The sequence below is a fragment of the Phacochoerus africanus genome, chromosome 5, assembly GCF_016906955.1.
Source record: "Phacochoerus africanus isolate WHEZ1 chromosome 5, ROS_Pafr_v1, whole genome shotgun sequence".
Lineage (NCBI taxonomy): Eukaryota > Metazoa > Chordata > Mammalia > Artiodactyla > Suidae > Phacochoerus > Phacochoerus africanus.
Window position 1 is genome coordinate 32,223,955 of NC_062548.1, and position 26,387 is coordinate 32,250,341.

Below are 26,387 nucleotides of genomic sequence, written 5' to 3' on the forward strand. Positions count from 1 at the left end.
GGTACAGCCCTAAAAAGAAAAAAAAAATTATGTAAATGGGGAGTTCCCGCTGTGGCACAATGGGGTTGGCTATGTCTTGGAAGCCCTGGAATGCAGGTTTGATCCCCGGCCCAGCACAATGGGTTAAGGATCCCACTGTGTTGCTGCAGCTTCGGCTTAGGTCGCAATTACAACTTGGATCTGATCCCTGGCCTGGGAATTCCATGTGCCTCGGGGCAGCCAAAAATGAAAAAATAAATAAATAAAAATAATCAGGTGAGGTGTCCTGGAGAGAAGAGCGTGGAGGAGCCAGAACGAGCAGCAGAGCAGGACCAAGAGACGGGTGTTGGAGAAGGAAGCGGGTGCCCGCTGCCCTGTCTGTCCAGCTGTGTCACATCCTGTTTCCTCCTCCCCCACTGCCCGCCGTCCTGGGTGATGGAAGCTCCATCCTTCCAAAGCTCAGATCCCAAACCTTCGTGTCGTCCTTGATTCCTCTTTTTCTTACACCCACATCTAATCCATCTGCAAAGCAAATCCTGTTGGATCTGCCCTAGAGGCAGACCCAGGATGTTCTGGTCCCACCCGCTGTCCACGCTCCCCGCCTGGCTGCAGGAGCCCCCGCTGCCCTTGTCTCTGTCCTCACCCCTGTTAGCACTGCAGCCAAAGGGATTCTGTTCAGAGGTCCGTCAGGTCCTGTCCTTGCTCTGCCCAGAACCCGCCAGGTCTCCCCATCCCCTCAGGATTAAAGCCACAGTCCTGATCGTCCCTGACAAGGCCCCCTGCCCACGATCTGCCTCGGTGATCTCTGACGCCATCTCCCATCATGCTCCCCCCTCCTGCTTCTCTCCAGCCCCATGGATCTCCACGATGTTCCTTGAACACCCAAAGCGTGCTCCCACCTAAGGGACTTTGCACCTGCTGCTTTCTGCTTGTGAAGCTCTTTCTTGGGAGTCCATACGGTTCATCACTTTAAGTCCCTTAGTGGAAAGAGGCCTTCCCTTGACCACTGAACCCAGCTCAGGGATACTGCTCACCCCGTACACCCTACTCCCTTTTTTTTAATTTTTATTAGAGTGTAGTTAGAGTATAGTGTGTGCAGCAAAGTGACCCAGTCGTGTGTGTGTATATATATACACACACACACACTCATATTTTTTTTTTGGTCTTTTTGTCTTTTTTAGGGTAGCACCCGCTGCATATGGAGGTTCCCAGGCTAGGGGTCAAATCGGAGCTACAGCTGCTGGTCTACACCACAGCCACACCAGATCTGAGCCGAGTCTGTGACCTACACCACAGCTCCCAGTAACGCCGGATCCTCAACCCACTGAGTGAGGCCAGGGATCGAACCTGCAACCTCATGGTTCCTAGTCGGATTCATTACTGCTGCATCCATGATGGGAACTCCACTCATTTCTTATGTTATCTTTGATCTTGGTCAACCCCAAGAGACTGGAGGTAGTTGCCTGTGCTATACTGTAGGCCCTGCTTTATTTTTCTTCATAGCACATCACACCATCCAATAGGTGATGTCTTTTACATGTTTACTTATTGATTATCTGTCTCCCACCCAACATCACTGGAGTGAAAGATCCCTGGGAGCAGGGGTGGGGTCTTCGTCACGGCTGTGTCCCCAGAGCCTAGAACACTGCTGGTGCACAGTAGCCATGTGGTAAATATAAGTGAAAGGAATGATACAGGGATGAAAACGAGGACTGAAAAGCTGCCCCGGGATTGGGCCACAGGGGAGTGACTGGCATCCTTGAGGAAGGCTGTATTGGTGGAGGGGGAAGTGGATGCAGATAGGTCCAGGAAGCTTGGCTGGAGAGGGGAGGAGTCAGGCTGGGGGGAGGCGGGGGGGGGGGAATGTTGGTCTGAGAGTGTTTCAAGCTGGAGGGGGCCATAGAGGAGAGGCCCCGTGAGCCGTGGCTCGCTCTGATGAGCGGACATGGCCCCCGTCCCAAGGGCTTCACCCAGCAGGTGTAGATCAGTCCCTGCCCCTCCCTCGTGACCACAGGGCATGACACTCTCTGGGGGCCAGAAGCAGCGGCTGAGCCTGGCCCGGGCCGTGTACAGGAGGGCTGCTGTGTACCTGCTGGATGACCCCCTGGCGGCCCTGGATGCCCACGTCGGCCAGCATGTCTTCAACCAGGTCATCGGGCCCGATGGGTTGCTCCAGGGAACCGTAAGTTTGGGAAAATGTGGCAGAGGGCAAAGGCAGAGAAGGTCCTAAACCAAGTCTGTGTTACCACCACCCTCCTGGAGTCCAGTCTTCATCTTTGTAATGATTAGCTTTTGCTGTGACAGTGCCACGTAACGAACGACCCCCAGATCTCAGTGGCTCACGGCAGCCGTCATTTCTTGTTAAACTGCCACAGCTCTGGCCTCGGGTCATTGGCCAGGTTCAGGGGAACTCTGTCTTCTAATTTTTTTTTTTTTTTTTTTTTTTGGTTTTTAGGGCCACACCTGCGGTATATGGAAATTTCCAGGCCAGGGGTTGATTCCACTGCAACATGGAATCCAAGCCACATCCGCAACAACTTGCAGTAATGCCAGGCCCGTCACCCACTGAGCAAGGCCAGGTTCCTTTCTGCTGAGTCACAAAGGGAATGCTTCTGTCTTCTGGTTTTGAGACAGATTGAAGGACCCCCTTTATTTCTCTGTTGGGCTCATTCTTTTTTTGAGAAAGGGGACAGGAGCATGAGAAAGAGAGCTCCCCTCTCCGAGCCCCAGGACCCTGCTGGTCCCCTCCCCCAGCTCTGGAGGAGCGGTCAAGCACACGAGTGTAACTTCCATCCCTTCCTGCCCAGACGCGGATTCTTGTCACCCACTCACTCCACGTCCTGCCCCAAGCCGATTGCATTGTGGTGCTGGAAGATGGGGCCATTGCAGAGATGGGTTCCTTCCAGGAGCTTCTGCACAGGAAGGGGGCCCTGGTGGGCCTTCTGGATGGAGCCAGACAGCCAGGAGATGGAGGAGAAGGAGGTACTGGCTAGGCTGGGCTGGTTCTCTGTCTCGGCTTCCGCCACCCTTGGGCCGGGGGGCGGGGGAAGGCTCCCAAGGTCCCACTGGCAGGAGTGGCACGCTTTGGCCACACCGTCCCTGCAGGCCCAGACCTGGAGGCAGACGGCTCTCTCGATATGCCACCCATCCCCCTTAGTAAGAGCCAGTGGTACCTATGACGAGCCAGGGACCACGCTCAGTGCTTGTGTAAACACGCATTGTCTCATTCGGTCTTCACCACACCCCTGGGAGACACCTGCTGTTATCGCTGCCCCTTTGTAGATGAGCGACTCTGGCTGAAGAGAATTGACTCAGGTGCCCAGGACCCCAAGATTAGAACTTGGACGGGTTCAACTCCAGAGTCCGTGGTTGTAACTGCTGCAGACACTGAGCCAGGAGGTCATTTGGTGCCTCGAGGGCAGAAGCCCCCAACATGCCAGCTGGCTTGTACTAATCCAGAAAACAGTGCCCACTAGAAAAAAAGACAGTGCTGTAGACGTGAAGTCACCGATCCAAGCTCTGCCATAGTGAGTGAGAAAGAACAGCCAGGGGGCACCTCCATTAACTTATTTAATCACAACGTGGCCCCTGTGAGGTCAGTACTGTACCTAACCTCCATTGTACAGATGAGAGCTGTGGCCCAGAAGTTAAGAAGCTGGTCCCAGTTGACCTGACTCCTAAGTGGCAGTGCTGGGATTTGAACCTATATCCATAGACTGTATACTGACCTCCCGCGACAGAGCAAGGGCTCACAGCCAGGCTCCCCTGTTCCAGGCTCTGCCTCCTCTGTTGCGTACTGGTTTGGCTTGGTAAAAATCCTGAGTGTCAACTGACAGTGTTACCCTCCTGGAGCTTGGAGATGCACCCCCTCTAGCCTGAGGTATGGTCAGCAGGAGGGTCCTGCCTGTGGGAGATGACAGCTGGGGCTTGGCGAGAGTTACCTGGAAAAGAACATTCCAGACACAATGAACTGAAAAGGTATCAGGGCACCCCAGCGCTGCTGGGTTGGTGCAGTGTTGAGTGCTGTTTCCCAGCCCCAAGTTCACAGCAGGCTCTCTGTTGTATTTGCCAAGTGAATAAGGGAATCAGTGAATAATGTTGCTGGAAGAACCCAGGGAGGAGAGGGAGCAGGTGCCAGACCAGAAGAAACAGAAGCACAGCCAGAGGATGTCAAAGCTAGCATCTGGACCCTAAGGTACCAACCCCCATTGAGTGACAGGGCTCTCTTGACTTTGCAGAAACAAAACCCCCAGCAGGCACCAAGGACCCCAGCGGCTCTGCTGGAGGCACAAGGCCTCAGGATGGACCAGAGAGGTGAGTTTGCTGCGGCATTGAGGCTGGGGTTGGTGGGGCAGGGGAGAGGGCACAAGCTAAGGCAGAAGCAGGGCGATTGTGTCACCACCTTTATCTCAGACGGGTAGCGGGGGGCACAGCCATTCTGCACTGAACACCTGCAGAATACCCACCATGGTGTTCAGCTGCAGGATAATTTACCAAAAGATATTCAATAGTCAATTGGCCAGAATGATTAAGTCCCCAAATGGGCCGTTCACAGAATGACCGGGTTGCCCTCATTGAGACGAATGCCCTAAAGCTTGTCAGAGTTGTCTCATTGCCGGGGGTCGGGGGGCAGGGCTGGTGCCAAAGAGAATCCACGCCGGAGTTGTTCATGTCCAGCCAGGCCCTGTCATTTATGCCTTGACCGACAAGGGCATCGCTTGGTGCTGGCAAGGATCACCAGGAGGAGGCCTGCAGTCCCCTTTCCTCCAGCCCCCTCTAGCCAGGCTGTCTCTGGACTCACTGGGGGACCATCTGCAGCAGGAGGACCTGGCCACCTGGTGCTCTCCCTTCCTATGGAAAGTGACCTTGTGAAACAGGCCAGGGGACCAGTGGGCGCCAGATGGTGTGAGCTTAAGTGCCATGCCAGTTGTTGAGCGGCTACAGGGAGAACTAGAGGGGCCTCGATCCCTGGATTGGGCCCAGGTCCTCCCATCCCTGCCGGCCACCCAGAGCACTCCTGGGTCACACACTGAGTATTCCCACTGTCTTCCCAGGGCACAGTAATTCTAAGACCAGATAGATATGTAGATACGTGATAGGGAATGGATGGATAGATGATAGGTACAGAGTGAGACAGATGAATAGGGAGATGATAGATAAATTGACAGATGAATAAATCAACTGATAAATGATAGATGGGTAGATGATTGGTTTATGGATGATAGATACACTGATGGACATAGAGGATCCCCATTTTACAGCTGGGGAAACTGAGACACAGAGTGTCAACTGCCCATAGTGTCATGGCAGATAACAATTCCTTTTTTTTTGTAGTTTTATTGAATTGTAGTTGATTAGCTACAATTAGAATTGTTGTGATAATTTCTGCTATACAACAAAGGGATTCAGTTATATATATATACACGCATAGCCATTTTTTCAGATTCTTTCCCCAAAAAAGTTATTACAGAGAATTGGGTAGAGTTCCCTGTGCTCTACAGCAGGTCCCCATTGACCAGCCATTCCATATACCGCAGTGTGCGTATGCTAGTCCCAACCCCCAATCCATCCCTCCCCCTCACCAGACCCCTTTGGTAACTTTAAGTTTGTTTTGTAAATACATTCATTTGTACCATTTTTTAAAAGATTCTACATATAAGTGTTACATGATGTTTGTCTTTCTCTGATTGACTTAGTATGATTTCTAGGTCCATCCATGTTGCTGTAAATGCATTATGTCATTCTTTTTTATGGCCGAGTAATATTTCATTGTATATATATACACCACCTCTTTATCCATTCCTATGTCAGTGGACATTTAGGTTGCTTCCATGTCTTGGCTATTGTAAATATTGCTGCAATGAACATACAGGTGCATTGTATCTTTTTGAATGAAAGTCTGTCCAGATATATGCCCAGGAGTGGGATTGCTGGATCATATGGTAGTTGTATTTTTAGTTTTTTGAGGAACCTCCATACCGTTTTCCACAGTGGTTGTACCAATGTACATTCTTACCATCAGTGTAGGAGGGTTCCCTTTTCTCCACACCCTCTCCAGCATTTATTGTTTGTTGTCGTGTATGTGGGGAGGTGTGGGGGTGTGAGGCTGTACCCAGGGCATATGGAAGTTCTTGGGCCAGGGAATGAATCCGAGCTGCAGCCTATGCCAGATCCTTTAACCTACTGCACTGGGTTGGGCATCGAATCTGCTCCTCCACAGTGACTCAGGCCACTGCATTTGGTTTTTTTTTTGGTTTCGGTTTCTTTTTTGCTTTTTTTAGCGCCACACCTGCAGCATATGGAAGTTCCTAGGTGAGAGGTTGAATCGGAGCTACAGCTGCTGACCTATATCACAGCTACAGCAATGTGGGATCCAAGCCGCTTCTGTGGCCTAAACCTCAGTCCACGGCAACACCGGATCCTTAACCCACTGAGCAAGGCCAGGGATCAAACTCGCATCCTCGTGGATCCTAGTCAGGTTTGTTAACTGCTAAGCCACAAAGGGAACTCCTGCACTCAGATTCTTAACACACTATACCACAGTGGAAACTCCTATTTGCAGTCTTTTTGTTGATGGCCTTTCTGACCAGTGTGAGGTGATACCTTATTGTGGTTTTGATTTGCATTTCTCTAATAATTAGCAATGTTGGGCATCTTTTCATGTGTTTCTTGATCATCTGTATTTCTTCTTTGGAGAAATGTCTGTTTAGAGCTTTCCCTACTTTTTGGTTGGTTGGTTGGTTGGTTTTTTTGGCTGCACCTGCAGTATGTGGACATTCTCAGGGCAGGGCTGGAACCCACATCACAGTAGTGACAACTCAGGGTCCCTAAACTGCTAAGCCACAGAGGAACTCCTGGGTTGTTTGGTTTTTTGAGCTCTATGAGATATTTGTAATTTTGGAGATCAATCCCTTTTCGGTTGCTTCATTTGCAAATATTTCTCCCATTCTGCAGGTTGTCTTTTCATTTTGTTTATGGTTTCCTTTGCTGTGCAAAAGCTGTTAAGTTTATTTAAATCCCACTTCTTTATGTTTGTTTTTATTTCCATTACTCTAGGAAGAGGATCCACAAAGATAGTGCTGCGGTTTATATCGAAGTGGATTCTGCCTAAGTTTTCCTCTAAGACTTTATAGCACAGATGCTCTGAAAGTCTTAGAGGAATGATGTTAGCTGTGGGTTTGTCGTGAAGTGTCCTTTATTATGTTGAGGTAGGTTTCCTCTGTGCCCACTTTGTGGAGGGTTTTTTTTTTTATCATTAATGGGTACTGGATTTTTTAATTTTTATTTTTTTGTCTTTTTGCTTTTCTCCCTCGGCACATGGAGGTTCCCAGGCTAGGGGTCTAATCAGAGCTATAGTCTCTGGCCTAGGCCACAGCCACAGCAACGCGGGATCCAAGCCACATCTGTGACCTACACCGCAGCTCACGGCAATGCCGGATCCTTAACCCACTGAGCAAGGCCAGGGGTCGAACCCGCAAGCTCATGGTTCCTAGTCGGATTTGTTAACCACTGCGCCACGACGGGAACTCCAAATAGGTATTAGATTTTATCAAACACTTTTTCTGCATCTATTGAGATGATCATATGATTTTTATTCTTCACTTTGATTAGTGGGGTGTCACATTGACTGGATTTTGAAAAATCCTTGCGTCTCTGGGATAAATCCCACTTGAACATGGTGTCTGATCCTTTTAATTTTTTGTTGGATTCAGTTTGCTAGGATTTTGTTGAGGATTTTACATCTGTGTTCATCGGTGATACTGGCCTGTAAAATCTCTCTTTTTTTTGTGGGATCTTTGTCTGGTTTTGGCATTAGAGTAATGGTGGCCTCATAGAATGACTTTAGGAGTGTTCCTTCCTCTGCAATTTTTGGGAATAGTTTCAGAAAAATAGGTGTTAACTTTTCTTTGAATGTTGGATAGAATTCACCTGAAAAGCCATGCAGTCCTAGACTGTAGTTTGTTGGAAGTTTTTAAATCACAGTTTCAATTTCAGTACTTGTGACTGGTCTATTCATATTTTCTATTTCTTCTTTGGTCAGTCTTGGGAGATCATCTCTTTCTAAGAATTTGTCCATCTCTTCTAAGTTGTACATTTCATTGGAATATAGTTGCTTGTCGTAGTTTCTTATGATCTTTTGTATTTCCATGGTGTCAGTTCTAACTTCTCCTTTATCCTTTCTAATTTTATTGATTTGAGCCTGCTCCCTTATTTTCTTGATGAATGTGGCTAAAGGTTTATCAATTTTGTCAACCTTTTCAAAGAACCAGTTTTTTAGTTTCTTTGTTCTTTTCTATTGTTTTCTTTGTCTCTATTCATTTATTTCTGCTCTGGTCTTTGATTTCTTCTAATTTGGGGTTTTGTCTGTTTTTTTCTTTGGTTGCTTTAGGTGTAAGGCTATATTGTTTGAGATTTTTAATTTTCTTCTTCTCTCTCTTTTTTTTTTGTCTTTTTTGTCATTTAAAGGCTGCACCTGTGGCATATGGATGTTCCCAGGCTAGGGGTCCAGTTGGAGCTGTAGCTGCAGCTGCTGGCCTACACCACAGCCACAGCAACACCAAATCCAAGCCACATTTGCAACCTACACCACAGCTCACGGCAACACCGTTATCCTTAACCCACTGAGCAAGGCCAGGGATCAAACCCACAGCCTCGTGGTTCCTAGTTGGATTCATTTCCACTGCACCATGACAGGAATGCCATTGTTTGAGACTTTTTCTTGTTTCCTAAAGTTAGCTTGTATTGCTATAAACTTCCTTCTGAGAACTGCTTTTGCTGCGTCCCAAAGATTTTGGATGGTCATGTTTTCCTTTTCATTTGTTTCTAGGTTTTTTTGATTTCCTCATTGATTTCTTCATTGTTCCATTGGTTGCTTAATAATGTATCATTTAGTTTCCACGTGTTTGTGTTTTTTGCTGTATTCCTCTAGTTGATTTTTAGTCTTATATTGTTGTGATCAGAAAAGATGTTTGATAGAATTTCAATATTCTTAAATTAACTGAGGCTTGATTTATGGCCCAGAATGTAATCTGTCAGAGAGAATGTTCCATGTGTACTTGAGAAGAATGTGTATTCTGCTGCTTTTGGATGGAATGTTCTATAAATATCAATTAAGTCCATCTGATCTAAGGTGTCATTTGAGGCTTGTGTTCCTTATTGCTTTTCTGTCTGGATGATCTGTCCATTGCTGTAAGTGGGGTGTTACAGTTCCCCACTATTACTATGTCACTGTCAATTTCTCCTTTTATGGCTGTTAGCAGTTTCCTTGTATGTTGAGATGCACCTATGTTGGGTGCATATACATTTACAATTATATCTTTTTTTGGATTGTTCTTTGGATCATTATGTACTGTCCTTCTTTGTCTCTTGAAACCATCTCTATGTTAAGACTCTTTTGTCTGATGTGAATATTGCTACTCCAGATTTCTTTTGATTTCCTGGAATATCTTTTTTCTGTCTTCTCACATTCAATCTGTATGTGTCCTGAGATCGGAAGTGAGCCTCTTGTAGACGGCATATATACAGGTCTTGTTTTTGTATCCATTCAGCCAGTCTGTGTCTTTTGGTTGGAGCATTTAATCCATTAAGATTGAGTGTAATTATTGATATATATATGTTCTTATTTCTATTTTGTTAATTGTTTTGGGTTTTTTTAAGTCTTTTTTTCTTCCCTTCCTCTTTTGTGGTCTTATGTTGTGGTTTGATGATGTTTTTTAGAGTTGTATTTGGATTGCTTTTTCTTTTCTGTGTGTATCTATTCTGGGTGTGCATTTATTGTAGATTTTTGGTTTTTAGTTACGGTGAGGTTTGGATACACACACACACACAAACACACAAGATTTAAGTTTCTGGTCATTTAATTTCAAATGCCTTTCCAATATCTATAGTCATAATCTCTTCACATGAGTGCTGGTTTTGATATCATATTTGTGTGCGGATGATTTCCTACCTGTGCTATATGTTCACCTTTACTTGTGAGCCTTCTCATTTGTAATTTTCTTGTTTCTAGTTGTAGCCTTTTCTACCCAGAGATGTTCCTTTAGCATTTGTTGTAAAAACTTTACAACAAATGTCTATAAAACTACTAGATAGTTGTCTATAAAACAGTTATGTATAAAACTTTCCATTTCTCAGTCAAATATGAATGAGAGCCTTGCTGGGTAGACTATTCTTAGTTGTAGGTTTTTTCCCCTTTGATCACTTTAAATATATCACTCTACTCCTTTCTGGCCTGCAGAGTTTCTGCTGAAAAATCAGCTGATAACCTCCTGGGGGTTCCTTTGTATGTTAATTTTTTGCTTTTCCCTAGTTGCTTTTAATATTTTCTCTTTGTCTTTAATTATGGTCCATTTGATTAGTATGTGTCCCAGTGTGTTGCTTTTTGACTTTATCCTATGTGGTACTCACTGTACTTCCCGGATTTGAGTATTTGCTTTCCCATGTTAGGGAAGTTTCTGGCTATTATCTCTTCAAATATTTCCTCTGGTCCTTTCTCTCTCTTCTCCTTCTGGGACCCCCGTAGTGTAAGTGTGCATTTAATGTTGTCTCAGAGTTCTCTTCAACTATGCTCACTTCTTTTCATTCTTCTTTCTTTATTCTGTTTTGCATCAATGATTTCCAGCAGTCTGTCTTCCATCTCACTTATTTGATCTTCTGCCTCATGTAGTCTTCTCTTGATTCCTTCTAGTGTTTTTTTTTTCCACTTCAGATATTTTATTGTTCAACTGTTCTTTAAATCTTTCATTGATGTTTGCCTCCATTTCTTTCCTGAGACCTTGGGTCATCCTTACTATCATGCTGAAGTCTTTTTCATGTAGGTTGCCTTTCTCCCCTTAATTGTTCTTCTGGGGTTTTGTCTGGTTCTTTCACCTGAAGTGTATTTCTTTGCCATTTCATTTTGTTTAGCTTTCTCTGTTTGTAGTCTCCTTTCTGCAGACTGCAGGGTTGTAGCTCTTCTTGCTTCTAGTGACTGCCATCTGGTAGAAAGTTGATCCAGGGGCTTGTTCCAGCTTCCTGATTGGGGGGACTAATGTCTTCCCACTGGTGGTTGGAGCTGAGGCTTGTCCCTCTGGTGGACAGGGCTGTGTTGAGGGTTGTGGTTAAAGGTGGCTGTGCACCTAGGAAGGCTTTAGGCACCCTGTTTGTTTGGCCTGGGGCTTCTGAGCATTTGTGCCTGAAGACTCTTGTTGTGTAGGGCCAGATTTTTCCAAAATGGTAGCCTCCAGTGGAAGCGATTATTCCCTGGGATCTCCACCTCCAGTTTCCTGCCCCCACAGTAAATCACAGCTGACCCCTGCTTTCCAAGGTAGGTCTGGCCCAGATTCTTTTGGATTCCCTACTTTTCCCTGGGACCCAGTGCATGTGGAACCTTATGTGTGCCCTCCAAGAGTAGAGTCTCTGTTTTCCCCATTCCTATGGAGTTCTTGTGCTCATGCCCTGCTGGTCTTCAATGCCAAATGCTCTAGGGATTCCTCTTCCCAATGCCAGATGCACAGCTGGGGAACCTGACTTGGAATTCAGAGCTCTCACTCCTGTGGGAGAGCCTCTCCTGTCCAGTTTGTGGGTCACCCACTCAATGAGTATAGGATTTGCTTACATCATGAAAGTACTCTCCTACAATCTTTTTGTGGCTTCTTCTTAGTCTTTGGGTACAGGGTATATTTTTTGGTAGCTTCCAGTCTATTTTGTCAATAGTTGTTCAGCAGTTAGTTGTAATTTTGGTGTTTGCATGAGAGGAGGTGAGTTCAAGTCCTTCTACTCCACCATCTTGTATCAAATCCACCAGAAATTCACATTTAAGGTTGTCAGACCACTGAGCAACAGATAAAGGGAACATTCAGAAAGTTGCCAGCATCTGAATTGTACAAAATTGACATCCTGCCAACCTAGACTGACAAACCTGAGAGTAAAAATCAGGAGCAAAATTGTTGCAGCAAAGCTTAGACCAAAATGAAAACTCTGAAAACCATGTTCTAAAGTTGAGCAAAGAAGTTCATTCAGTGAGATGGCATTGGAAGGACAGGCTTGCTTGACTTCGGGGTAATAGATGACATCTTCTGGGCCCCACAAGCAGATGACAGGAGCATGGTACCTATTTGGTGCTCAGAATGTGAGTTGAATGAATGATTGAGTGCATGAGTGGAGGGTGTACCCCAGAGCCCAGTGGCTACCTGTGGCCATGAGTGTTGGGCACATACACCCCATGAAGAGAGAGACACTGATTTGTACTCATTTCCTCTAAATGACAGGTCCATGAAGTTAGTCCCTGAGAAGGACAGTGCTACTTCAGAGGCCCAGATGGGGGTTCCCCTAGATGACCCTGAGGGGACAGGACAGCCAAAAGAAGAGGACAACATGCCATATGGCAGGGTAATTACCCACTCCTCCCTCCCCCTCACATCCACTGCTACTGCTGCCCCTGGGGGCTCAGAACCTCCCAAGAGATACAGCATTGGGTGGGGGATGACTCACCATTGTTGAACACCTACTATGTGCCAAGTAAGATTCTATGTACTTGATACTTTTTAATGTTCACAACAACCCTAAAATTAGATGGTGGTAACTCCGTTTTAGGAATAAAGAAACTTAGCTCTTAAAGAGTTTAGAGGTTTGTCTTCTCATAACTATCAAATGACCAACTTGGGACTCAAACCCAGGACAGTCTTTTTTGGGGGGAGGGCATGTGGAAGTTCCTAGGCTGGGGATCAAACCTGCACCACAACAGCAACACGGGCCACTTCAGTGACAATCCTGGATCTTAACCTGCTGCACCACAAGAGAACTCCAAACCTAGGACAGTCTGAATCTGAATCTTGTACTATTTCTTCTCTCCCATGCTGCTTTGTCCACCCATCCACCCACCCACCTACCTATCTACTCATTCATTCATCCATTGACTTACGTTTCCATTCATTCACCCATCCGTCCACCTACCCATCTACTCACTCATCTGTCCATCTCCCCCAACCATCCAACTATTTACTCATGCAATAAGCCATGCATCCATCTACCTGTTCATCCATCCACTCATCCATCCACCCACCTATCTACTCATTCATCCATCCATTCACTTACTTTCCATTCATTCACCCATCTGTCCACCTACCCATCTACTCACTCATTTGTCCATCCCACCCAACCAGCCATGCATCCATCTACCTGTTCATCCATCCATCCACTCATCCATCCACCCAGCCTCCTACAGACCCACTCATTTATTCCTCCATCTACCCATTCACTCACCTCTTTGCCCAGCCACTCATCCTCCCACTCAAACATCCACCCAGAAGACATTTACAGAACCCCCACTATGTGCCAGACAAAGTTTCTGTCTTGGTAGAGATTCCATGCTAGTTGGCAGAGGGAAGACAGTAAGAAAACAATTAGGTTAATAATGAGCAAGGTGTTACCAGATAATGATAAATGCTATAAAGAAAATATTCTGGGAGGAGGGAGCAGGGCAGAGGCTCACAGGTGGAATTGTGCCTCCTATATTTGAGGGACTTAAAGGAGGCATTGAGACTAGGGTGGATAGAGGGAAGAGAAAGAAAAAAATAAAGTGTTAAGATAGGGACCAACTGTGGGCTAGAAGCCTGCTTGGATAAGATGCTCTAAGGAGTGAGTGACATTTGAACTGAGCCCTAAAGATTGCGAATGACCAGCCACAGAAAGAGCTGAGAAAATAGCCTTCAAAGCAGAGGGAATGGTAGGGGAAAAGCCTCTGAGGTGAGAAGGAGCTTAGGTGCCAGACAAAAGAAAGGGGTTTCATGAGATTGGCAGAGGGAAGGTCAGAAAATGTACAAGAATTTTGGAATTTCTTCTAAAAGCAAGAGAAAGTCAAGGGCAGCATAATAACAGCAGGATGGGGTCAGGCAGATGTTTTCAAAAGTTCTCTCTGGTTGCAGCTGTGTGGAAAAGTTCAGATTTATAGGCACCATACCTTAAGCAAGTGACTTAACCTCTCTGTGCCTCCATTTCCTTATCCGTTAGGTGGGAATTATGATCAGGATGGAGAGACATGCCTGTCCCATAGTAGGTGTTCGATAAATCACCCCAAACCCAGAAAGTGCCATAGCCTGTCACCTTTAAGGCTCCCACTGGCCATCTGGGAGCCTTAGAGGAGGGGGATCCTGGAGCTGGCGGGGCCTGTAGGGGAGGTGGTGTTCCAGGTGGAAGGTACGCAGGGTGGTTGCATCCACACTGTTGGGGTGTTTGGGGAGCCCCACCTGGCCTTTCTTCCCTCCTCCTGGGGTTTCTGTCTGCCTCCATCTCTCCTATGTGTGCTACAGGTGAAGGCTACCATGTACCTGACCTACCTGCGAGCCGTGGGCACCCCTCTCTGCCTCTACACACTGTTCCTCTTCCTCTGCCAGCAAGTGGCCTCCTTCTGCCGTGGCTATTGGCTGAGCCTGTGGGCAGACGACCCTACCGTGGACGGACGGCAGACACAGGCAGCCCTGCGGGGCTGGGTCTTCGGGCTCCTGGGCTGCCTCCAAGGTACCCCCACTGGCCTTCCTCGCGCTCCATCTCCCAGCTCACCAAGGGTTTCTCAGGACTCCTTGGGTCACCCTGTCCTCCCCCAGCATCTGTGCAAACGTCCTGGGTCCAAACACAGACCTGTATCCCTAAGGTGGGACTGGGGACATGGGGGGACAGGGTAGACTCCGAGTTGTATGGAATCCTCAGAGTCTCTCCAAGCTTCATCAGCCAATGCAGAATCTTGGCCCCCAGATGTTCAGGCAGCTGAGCACTTAGGTGGGGCAGCAGGTCAGCTGGACCCTGCCCCTCCCCCGAGCAGAAAACAGCTCCACAATCTGACTGCTGGTGGCTTCCAGCACCCCCTCCACCCCTGCAATCCCATGCTGCTGCCGCTGCCCCACCCCCACCCTCAGAGGAGACAGACCCCCGCACTACATCACCTCCCATATATATATATATTTTTAATAGACGGGCTTTTTAGAGCAGTTTTAGTTTCCTAGTGAAATTGAGCAGAAGGTACAGAACTGTATACTGCCCACCCCTGCAGGTATATAACCTCCCTCGGTATCAACACCGCCACCAGAGCGTTACATTTGCTTCAGATGATGAACCTTCATCGACACATCCTAGTTCCAAAGCCCACGGTTTTCATCGGGGTTCACTCTGATTTTGTTTTTGTTTTTTTTTGTTTTTTGGTTTTTTTTTTTGTCTTTTCAAGGGCCACACCTGCAGCATATGGAGGTTCCCAAGCTAGGGGTCAAATCGGAGCTGTAGCTGCCAGCCTACACCACAGCCACAGCCACATGGGATCCGAGCTGAGTCTGCAATCTACCCACAGCTCATGGCAACCTTTGATCCTTAACCCAGTGAGCAAGGTCAGGGATCGAACCAGCTACCTCATGGTTCCTAGTCAGATTCGTTAACCACTGAGCCACGATGGGAACTCCTGTTTTTTGTTTTTGTTTTTGTTTGTTTGTTTTTGGCTTTTTAGGGCCACAACCATGGCCTATGGAAGTTCCCAGGCTAGGGCTCGAATCATAGCTACAGCTGCCAACCTATACCACAGCAACACCAGATCCTTAACCCATTAAGCAAGGCCAGGAATCGAACCCGCAACCTCATGGTTACTAGGTGGATTCCTTTCCTGTGCACCACAATGGGAACTCCAGGGTTCACTCTTGGTGGCGTACATTCCATGGCTTTGGACAAATGTATGATATTATGGATCCACCATTACCATATCATGTGGAGTATCTCCATTGCCTTAAAATTCTGTGCTCTACTGGTTCATCTGTTCTATTGATCTAATTTTCTGATTTTTTTTCACCAATACCACACAGGGTTTTTTTGTTTTTTTTTTTTTGAGTTCTACACCATAAAATTGTTTCTTCCAGTCTGTTGAGATACAACTGACACACAGCATCATGATTTGACTTACACACATCATGAAATGATTATTACCACGATACATTTAGCGAACACCCACCATCCCCTATAGGAACAAAATGAAAGAAATGGAAAAAAACTTTCCACTCTGATGAGAACGCCTAGATTTACTCTTAACAACTTTTCATATATGACATACAGCTATGTTGATTATTTTTATCATGTTGTGTATTACCTCCCTAATACTTCATAGATAGAAGTTTGTACCTTTGTGTGTGTGTGTGTGTGTGTGTGTTGCTTTTTAGGGCTGCACCTGCAGCATATGGAGGTTCCCAGGCTAGGGATCCAATCGGAGCTACAGCTGCCGGGCCTACACCACAGCCACAGCAACACCAGATCTAAGCCTTGTCTGTGACCTATACCACAGCTCACGACAACGCTGGATCCTTAACCCAGTGAGCAAGGCCAGGGATCAAACCTGTGTCCTCATGGATGCTAGTCGGGTTTGTTAACCCCCTGAGCCACCACAGGAACTCTGGAAGTTTATACCTTTTAACTGCCTTCATCCACTTCCTTCTCCCCCATACCTGTTTCTCCGATAACCACAAATCTAATCTATGAGTTTTGGCTGTTTTTTTTGTTGTTGTTGTTGTGATTCAATACTTCTCTGCATTTCAAAATGATCATCACAGTAAGTCCAATTAATGATCTGTCACCATACAAACACATTACATTATTTTTTGACTCTATTCCCCCTGCTGTGTATTTCATACCTCTGACCCATGCAGCATCAAGATACTCTGCATGACACTGTGTTAATTTGTACCTCTTACTGCTCTCCCTCATTTTCTCCTTGCCTGCTCCCCTCTGGCAACCATGTGTTTTTTTCTCTGTATCTAAGACTCTGTTTCTGTTTAGGTATGCTTGTTCTTTTTTTTTTTTTGGTATTTGTTGTTTTTTTTCTAGATACTACATGTAAGGAAATTAGAGTATTTGTCTTTCTCTGACAGTTTCACTTAGCATAAGTTGCATCCATATTGCTGCATATGGCATCATTTTATTCTTTTTTATGGCTGAGTAGTATTCCATTGTGTATATGTACATCTTCTTAATCTGTTCATCTGTCGATGGACATTTAGGTTGTTTCCATGTCTTGGCTATTGTGAAGAGTGCTGCCATGAACATAGGGGGGAATGTATCTTTTTGATTATCGTTTGGTCCAGACACATGCCCAGGAATGGGATTGTTGTATCATATGGTAGTTCTATATTTAGTTTCTTGAGGGACCTCCATACTGTTTTCCATAGTGGTTATGCCAGCTTACATGCCCACCAGCAGTGCAGGAGGAATACCCATTTCTCTACACCCAGACCAGCATTTTTTATTTATAGACTGGTTAATCATGGCCATTCTGACCAGTGTGAGGTGGTACCTCATTGCAGTTTTGATGTACATTTCTCTAATAATTAATGATGTTGAGCATTTTTTCATGTGTCTACTGCCCGTCTGTGTGTTTTCTTTGGAGAAATGTCTGTTTAGGTCTTCTGCCTGTTTTTTGTCTGTGTTGTGTGTGTGTGTGTGCTTTTAGGACCACAGTTGCAGCAGTATGGAGATTCCCAGGCTAGGGGTCAAGTCAGAGCCGCAGCTGCCAACCTACGCCACAGCCACAACAATGCAGGATCTGAGCCTTGTCTGCGAACCACACCACAGCTCATAGCAATGCTGGATCCTTAACCCACTGAGTGAGGTCAGGGATCAAACCCATATCCTCATGGATCCTAGTTGAATTCATTTCTGCTGAGCCACAGTGGGAACTCCTGTTTGTTTTTTTGTTGAGTTTATATATTTTGGAGATTAGACCCTCATGATTGCATCATTTGCAAAGTTTGCAAAGATTTTCTCCAATTTTGTGGATTGTCTTTTTTTTTTTTTTTTAATGGTTTCCTTTGCTGTGCAAAAGCTTTTGAGTTTAATTAGGTCACATTTGTTTATTTTTGTTTTTATTGTCATTATTCTAGGAGGTGGATCAAATAAGATGTTGCTCTGACTTATGTCAAAGAGTGTTTTACCCATGTTTTCCTCTGGGAGTTTTATAGTATCTGGCCTTACATATAGGTCTTTAATCCTTTTTGAGTTTACTTTTGTGCATGATGTTAAAAAATGTTCATTGGATTGTTTGGTGGTGGTTGTTTTTTTTTTTTCTTTTTGGCCACACCTGCAGCAGGTGGAAGTTCTCAGGCCTGGGACTGAACTTGTGCCACAATAGCGACCTGAGCCACTACTGTGACAACATCAGATCTTAACCTGCTGAGCCACAAGGGAACTCCAGATTGTTGTTTTTTTTTTTTAATGTTGAGTTGTATGAGTTCTTTGTATATTTTGAATATTAACCCCTTATCAGCTATATTTGCAAATAACTTCTCCCATTCAGTAGGCTGACTTTTGATTTTGTTGATAGTTTACTTCAGTATGCAAAACCTGTTTAAATTAATGTAATCGTGTTTATTTTTGCTTTTATTTTCCTTGCCTGAGGGGACATATCAAAAAAATAATTACTAAGACCAATGTCAAAGAATTGTCAGTGTATCTTTTTGAATTGTAGTTTTGTCCAGATATATGCCCAGGAGTGGGATTGTTGGATCATATGGTGGTTCTATATTTAGTTTTTTGAGGGACCTCCATACTATTTTCCATAGTGGTTGTACCAATTTACATTCCTGTCAAGTTTGTATAAGGGTTCCCTTTTCTCCACACCCTGTCCAGCATTTGCTATTTGTTGACTTGTTTATGATGGCCGTTCTGACCAGTGCGAGGTGGTACCCACCGCAGTTTGGATTTACATTTCTCTAATAATTAATGATGTTGAGAATTTTTTTACGTGCCTACTGGCCATCTGTTTGTCTTCTTTTTTATTTTACTTACTATTTATTTATTTATTTATTTTGCTTTTTAGGGCCACACCCACAGCCTGTGAAAGTTACCAGGTAGGGGTCGAATCAGAGCTATAGCCACAACCATAGCAACATCAGATCCGAGCTGCAACTGTGACCCACACCACAGTTCATGGCAACACCAGATCCTTAACCCACTGAGTGAGGCCAGGGGTGGAACCTGCCTCCTCATGGATGCTAGTCAGATTCGTTTCTGCTGAGCCATGATGGGAACTCCTATTATTTATTCATTTATTTATATATGTATTTTTGGCCTTTTTAGAGCTGCACCTGCAGCGTATGGAGGTTCCCAGGTTAGGGGTTGAATTGGAGTTGCAGCTGCCAGCCTACACCACAGTCAGAGCAAAGCAGGACTACATCAGCGACCTGCACCACAGCTCATGGCAATGCCAGATCCTTAACCCACTGAGTGAGGCCAGGAATCCAACCTGTGTCCTCATGGATGCTAGTCAGATTCGTTTCCGCTGAGCCATGGCAGGAACTCCCCTGTTTGTCTTCTTTCGAGAGATGTCTCCATAAAGTCTTTGGCCCAGTTTTCAATGGGGTCGTTTGTTTTTTTTTATTGTTGACCTATATGAGGTTTTTCATATATTTCAGAGATCAAGCCCTTGGCAGTTGCATCATTTCCACCTATTTTCTCCCATTCCATAGATTGGCTTTTCATTGTGCTTATGGTTTCCTTTGATATATGAAAGGCTTATAAGTTAGATTAGGTTGTATTGGTTTATTGCTTTTATTCCTATTGCCTTGGGAGACTGACCTTAGAAGACATTTGTGTGGTTTATATCAGAGAATGTTTACCCTTTGTTCTCTTCTAGCAGTTTTATGGCGTCATTTCCTAGGTTTAAGTCTGTAAGCCATCTTGAGTTTCTGTGCATGGTGTGAAGGTGTGTTCTAGTTTTGTTGATTTACATGCGGCTGTCCAGTTTTCCCAGCACTGCTTGCTGAAGAGACCGTCTTTTCCCCATTTTATATTCTTTCCTCCTTTGTTGAAGTTAATTGACTTTGGTATCTGGCTTTATTTCTGGGCTCTCCATTCTGTTCCATTGATCCTTATGTCTGTTTTGGTATCAGTACCACACCGTCTTGATGACTGTAGCTTTGTAATATTGTCTGAAGTCTGGGAGAGTTATGCCTCCTGCTTTGTTTTTTGTTTTTTTTTTTTTCCCTTAGGATTGCTTTGGCAATTCTGGGTCTTTTATAGTTCCATATAAATTTTTGGATTATTTGTTTTCTATGGAAAATGTCATGGGTAATTTGATAGGAATCACATTAAATCTATAGATTGCTTTGAGTAGTATGGCCATTTTAACAATATTCTTCTAAATGAGCAGTATGGCATATCTTTCCATTTCTTTGAATCCTCTTTAATTTCCTTGATTAATATTTTATAATTATCAGTATATAAGTCTTTTTCCTCCTTGGTCAGGTTTATTCCTATGTATTTTATTTTATTTTTTGTTAGTATGTAGGAATGCAACCAATTTCTGAATATTAATCTAATATCCTGCTGCTTTGTTTGTTCATTGATCAGATCAAGTAGTTTTTGTGTGGAATCCTTAGGGTTTGCTTTTTTTAAATGATTTTTATTTTTTTTTCCATTATAGCTGGTTTACAGTGTTCTTTCAGTGTTCTCCTGTACAGCAAGGTGACCCAGTTGCACATACATGTGTACATTCTTTTTTATCACATAATCATGCTCCATCGTAAGTGACCAGATGTAGTTTCCAGTACTACATAGCCGGATCTCATTGCTAATTCATTCCAAAGGCAATTGTCTGCGTCTATTAACACCAAGGGTTTTCTATATACAGTATCTTGTCATCTACATATAGTGACAATTTTATTTCTTCTCTTCAAATCTGGATACCTTTTATTTCTTTTCTTTTGTTTGTCTGACTGCTGTGGCTAGGACTTCTAATACTATGTTGAGTAGAAATGGTAAGAGTGAGTAGGCGTCCTTGTCTTGTTTCAGATTTTAGCAGGAGGCTTTCAGCATTTCTCCATTGAGTATTATATTGGCTGTGGGTTTGTCATAAATGGCTTTTATTATATTGAGATATGTTCCTTCTGTACCCACCTTGGTAAGAGTTTTTATCATGAATGTATGTTGAGTTTTGTCAAATGCTTTTTCTGCATCTATTGATATAATCGTGTGTTAATGTGGTGTATGACATTGATTGATTTGCATGTGTTGAACCATCTTTGTGAACTTGGGATCAATCCCACTTGGTAATGGTATATGATCTTTTTTATATGTTGTTGGATTTGTTTGGCTAAATTTTGTTGAGGATTTTTGTGTCTATATTCATCAAAGATATGTGCTTATAATTTTCTTTTTTGGTGGTATCTTTGTTTTTGATATTAGGGTGATGATGACTTCATAGAATGTCTTTGGGAGTGTTCCTTCTTCAGTCTTTTATAAGTTTAAGAAGGATCAGTATAATTTCTCCTTTGTATGTTTGGTAGAATTCACCTGTGAAACCATTTATTTGGTCCTGGACTTGTGTTTGCAGGGAGTTTTTTTGTTTTTTTTTGTTTTTAAATACAAATTCAATTTTATTTCTAGTGATTGGTCTCTTCAAATGATTTATTTCTTAATGATTTAGTTTTGGTGGGCTGTATGTTTCTAGAAAATTGTCCATGTCTTCTAGGTTGTCAAATTTGTTGGTATATAATCATTCAGAGTATTCTCTTATGGCTTTTCTATTTATGAAATAACCGTTGAGATTTCTCCTTTTTTATTATTAGCCGTTATCTTTATGGCTTTTGTTTTAAAGTCTATGAAGCCTGATAAAAGTATTGTGATGCCTGCATTTGTCTTCTTTGTGAGTCTGGCCAGAAGTTTGTCAATTTTGTTTACCCTTTCAAAGAACCAGCTCTTGGTGTTATTGATTTTTTTTCTATTTTTTTTTAATTTGTGTTTTATTGATTTCCTCTCTGGTCTTTATGATTCCCTTCCTTCTACTGACTTCAGATTTTGTTTGCTCTTCTTTTCCTGATTCTTTTAGGTGGTAGGTTAGGTTGTTGATTTAAGATTTTTCTTCTTTTTTAGAGGAAGGCCTGTATCGCTATGAACTTCCATTTAAGAACTGCTTTTGCAGTATCCCATAGATTTTTGTATGGTTGTGTTTTCATTGTCATTGTCTCAAGGTATTTTTAAATTTCATTTTTTGACTTCCTCATTGATGTTTTTTTGGTAGTATGGTGTTTTTTTAGTAGTATGTTGTTGAGTCTCCATGTAGTTAGTTATTTCTCATTTTTTCCCCTGTGGTTGATTTCTGCTTTCATACCATTGTGGTCAGAGAAGATGCTTGAGGTAATTTCCATACTCTTAAATTTGTTGAGGTTAGTTTTCTGCCCCAGTATGTGGTCAATCCTTGATAATGTTTCATGTGCACTTGAAAAGAGTGTATATTCTGTTTTTTTTCAATGTAATGTCCTGAAAATATCACTTAAGTCTTAACTGTTCTATTGTGTCATTCAGAATCTCTGTTGCCTTATTAATTTTCTGTGTAGAAGATCTATTGATCTGAGTGGGTCTCCTACTATTATTGTAGTTCCATCAATTTCTCCTTTTATGTCTGTTAGTATTCGTTGTATGTATTTGTGAGCTCCTATATTGGGTCATATATGTTGATGAGTATAATATCCTCTTCTTGAATTGATCCTTTTGTCATTAATGTCCCTTATCTTTACAGCTTTAGTTTTAAAGTCTATGATGCCTGATATAAGTATTGTGATGCCTGCATTTGTCATTTCCCTTCGCATGAAATATCTTTTTCCATCTCCTCATTTTCAATTTATATGCATCCTTTGCTCTAAAGCGGGTCTCTGCTAGGCAGCATGTTGTAGGTTCTTGCTTTTTTATCCAGTCAGCCACTCTGTCTTTTGATTGGCATTTAAGGTAATTGTTGATAAATATGTATTTATTGCCATTTTAAACCTTGTTGTCCAGTTGGTTCTGTGTTTCTCCTTTGTTCCTTTTTCTTTTTTTGGTGGGATAATTTCCATTTATTTCATGCTTTTATTTTATCCTCTTCTTTTTGGTTTTTGTGACTCTATTGTTTGTTTTTGATTTGTGGTTGCCCTGCTTTTCAAGTATCTGCTTGCTTTAGACTGATAGTCATGTAGGCTCAAACCCATTCTTTAACAAAGAATCTAGATTTTCTTATTCTCCTTCCCCACATTTTATGATTTTGTTTCCTGTTTCACATCTTCATGTTTATTCTTTTGCTGTTCCTTATGTTTATCATCACTTTCACAAGTAGGCTATTTTTTTTATCGGTATACTGGCTTATTTAATTACTTTCCTATTGTGATTTTTTTCATCCTTTATCTTCTTACTACTTTCCTATTTAGAGACCTTTAAATATTTCTTTTAAGATAGGTTTAGTATTCCTGTATTCTTTTAGTTTTTATTTGTCTGAAAAATTATTTATTTTTCTGTCTATTTTAAATGATAATCTTGCTGAGTAGAATATTCTAGGTTGCAGATTTGCCCCTTTTAGAACTTTGAATATATCTTGGCCCTCCCTTCTTGCTTGTAGTGTTTTGGTAGAGAATTTAGCTGATAACTCTCATGGTGGTTCTCTTATAATTATTTTTCTCTTGCTGCCCTTAGGATCTTCTCCCTACTTTTAACATTTCCCATTTTTATTATAATGTGGCTTAGTGTGGGTCTGTTTGGGTTCCACTTGTTTGGGGTCCTCTGTGCTTCCTGGATATCTGTTTCCTTCTTTGGAAAGTTTTCAGGCATGATCTCTTCAGATATATTTTCAATCCTCTCCTTTTTTTTTCCTCCTTCTGGAATCCCTATTATGAGTAGATTGGCATGCCTTATATCATCCCATAGATTTCTCATATTGCTTTTGTTTTAAATTCAGCTTTCTGTCCGCTGTCATGATTGAATGATTTCCATTATTCTATCTTCCAAGTCATTCATTCATTCCTCTGCTTTATTCATTCTTCTGTTTAATGCTTTGAACTCAGTTTTTGTCTCTGCAAATGAATTGTCTGTGTTTTCTTGGCTCCTCCTTATACTTTGTAGTTTCTTTTTAAAGTAATCTGCATAACTATTGATATCTACTCTTTATTCCTTCAGTATTTGCTTTATTACTCAATGAATTTATTACATTTGTAGTTGTACAATGATCATCACAATCCAATTTTATAGGATTTCCATCCTACAACCCCAGGGCACCCCCCCACCCCTCAAACTGTCTCCTCCGGAGGCCATAAGTTTTTCAATGTCTGTGAGTCAGTATCTGTTCTGCAAAGAAGTTCAGTCTGTCCTTTTTTCAGATTCCACATGTCAGTGCAAGCATTTGATGTTGGTGTCTCATTGTATGACTGACTTCACTTAGCATGATAATTTCTAGGTCCATCCATGTTGCTAAAAATGCCGATATTTTGCTACTTTTAATGGCTAAGTAAATATTCCATTGTGTATATGTACCACATCTTCTTGATCCGATCCTCTGTCGATGGAAATTTAGGTTGTTTCCATGTCTTGGCTATTGAAAAGAGTGCTGCAATGAACATCGGAGTACATGTGTCTTTGCAAGTCATGGTTTTCTCTGGATAGATGCCAAGAAGTGGGATTGCTGGATCAAATGGTAGTTCTATTTTTAGTTTTCTGAGGAATCGCCATACCGTTTTCCACAGTGGTTGCACCAATTTACAGTCCCACCAACAGTGTACTAGGGTTCCTTTTTCTCCACACCCTCTCCAGCACTTCTTGTTTGAAGACTTTTGGATGATGGCCATTCTGGCTGGTGTAAGGTGGTACCTCAGAGTGGTTTTGATTTGCATTTCTCTAATAATGAGTCATGTTGAACATCTTTTCATGTGTTTTGTGGCCATCTGTATGTCGTCTTTAGAGAATTCTGTTTAGATCTTCTGTCCATTTTTTGATGGGGTTGTTTTGTTGGTATTGAGCTGCAGAAGATGTTTATAAATTTTGGAGATTAATCCCTTGTCAGTCGATTCATTTGCAAAGATTTTCTCCCATCCTGTGGGTTGTCTTTTCATTTTGTTTAGGGTTTCCCTTGCTGTGGAGAAACTTTTAAGTTTGATTAGGTCCCATTTGTTTTTATTTTTATCGTGAGTACTCTAAGAGGTGGATCTTAGAAGATGTTGCTGTTGTTTATGTCAGAGTGTTTGGCCTATGTTTTCCTCTAAGAGTTTTATAGTGTCTGGTCTTATATCTAGATCTTTAATCCGTTTTGAGTTTATTTTTGTGTATGGTGTTAGGGAGTGTTCTAATTTCATTCTTTTCCATGTGGCTGTCTGGTTTTCCCAGCACCACTTATGGAACAAGCTGTCTTTTCTCCTTTATATTTTCCTGTATATTCTTGCCTCCTTTGTCATAGATTAGTTGGCTGTAGGTGTGTGGGTTTAATTCTGGGCTTTCTATCCTGTTCAACTGATCTATATATCTGTCTTTGTTCCAGTACCATATGGTTTTGATGATTGTTGCTTTGTGGTATAGTCTGAAGTCCAGGAGCCCGATTCCTCCAGCTCCATTTTTCTTTTTTGGGATGTCTTTGGCTATTCTGGGTCTTTCGTGCTTCCAAACAAACTTTAAAATATTTTGTTCAAGTTCTGTGAAGAATGTCCTTGGTAATTTGATAGGGATTGCGTTGAATCTGTATATCACCTTAGGTAGTATAGTCATTTTGATAATACTAACTCTTCCAATCCAAGAGCATGGTATGTCTTTCCATCTGTTTGTGTCATCTTTCATTTCTTTCATCAGTGTCTTATAGTTTTCAGAGTACAGGTCTTTTGACTCTTTTGGTAGGCTTATTCCTAGGTATTTTATTCCTTTGGATGTGATGGTAAATGAGATTGCTTCCCTAAATTCTCTTTCTGATCTTTCATTGTTAGTGAATAGAAATGCCATCGATTTCTGTGTATTAATTTTGTATCCTGCGACTTTACCAAATTCATGGATGAGTTCCAACAGTTTTCTGGTAGTCTTTAGGATTCTCTAGGTATAGTATCTTGTCATCTGCAAATAGAGATAGTTTTACTTCTTCCCTGCCAATTTGAATTCCTTTAATCTCTTTTACTTCTCTGGTTGCCATGTCTAGGACTTCCAAGACTATGTTGAAGAGTAGTGGCGAGAATGGTCATCCTTGTCTTGTTCCTCATCTCAGGGGGAATTCTTTGAGCTTTTCACCATTGAAAATGATGTTAGCTAGGGTTTTGCCACATATGGTCTTTATTATGTTGAGGGTAGGTTCCCTCTATGCCCACTTTCTGAAGGGTTTTTATTAGAAATGGGTGTTGGATTTTGTCAAAGGCTTTTTCTGCATCTATTGAGAGCATCATATGGTTTTTACTCTTCAGTTTGTTAATGTGGTGTATCACACTGATTGATTTGCAGATATTGAAGAGCCCTTGCATACCTGGGACAAATCCAACTTGATCATTATGTACAATCCTTTTAATGTATTGTTGGATGTGGTTTGCTAGTATTTTGTTGAGGATGTTTGCATCTATGTTAATCAGTGAAACATGGTAGCCTGTAGTTTTCTTTTTTTGTGGAATCTTTGTCTGGTTTTGGTATCAGGGTGATGGTGGCCT

At 42.8% G+C, this 26,387-nt stretch overlaps 1 protein-coding gene across 1 annotated transcript in view; it reads left to right on the forward strand.

Annotated features, from left to right (window-relative positions):
• Nucleotides 1-26,387, forward strand: part of ABCC6 (ATP binding cassette subfamily C member 6) — a 97,847-nt gene that overhangs the window by 40,147 nt on the left and 31,313 nt on the right. Inside the window, exons 18-22 of the mRNA XM_047780426.1 lie at nucleotides 1,994-2,161; nucleotides 2,787-2,961; nucleotides 4,218-4,293; nucleotides 12,228-12,348; nucleotides 14,268-14,475. Of these exons, the coding sequence (XP_047636382.1) occupies nucleotides 1,994-2,161; nucleotides 2,787-2,961; nucleotides 4,218-4,293; nucleotides 12,228-12,348; nucleotides 14,268-14,475 (748 nt within the window). The remainder of the gene's footprint in view (nucleotides 1-1,993; nucleotides 2,162-2,786; nucleotides 2,962-4,217; nucleotides 4,294-12,227; nucleotides 12,349-14,267; nucleotides 14,476-26,387) is intronic.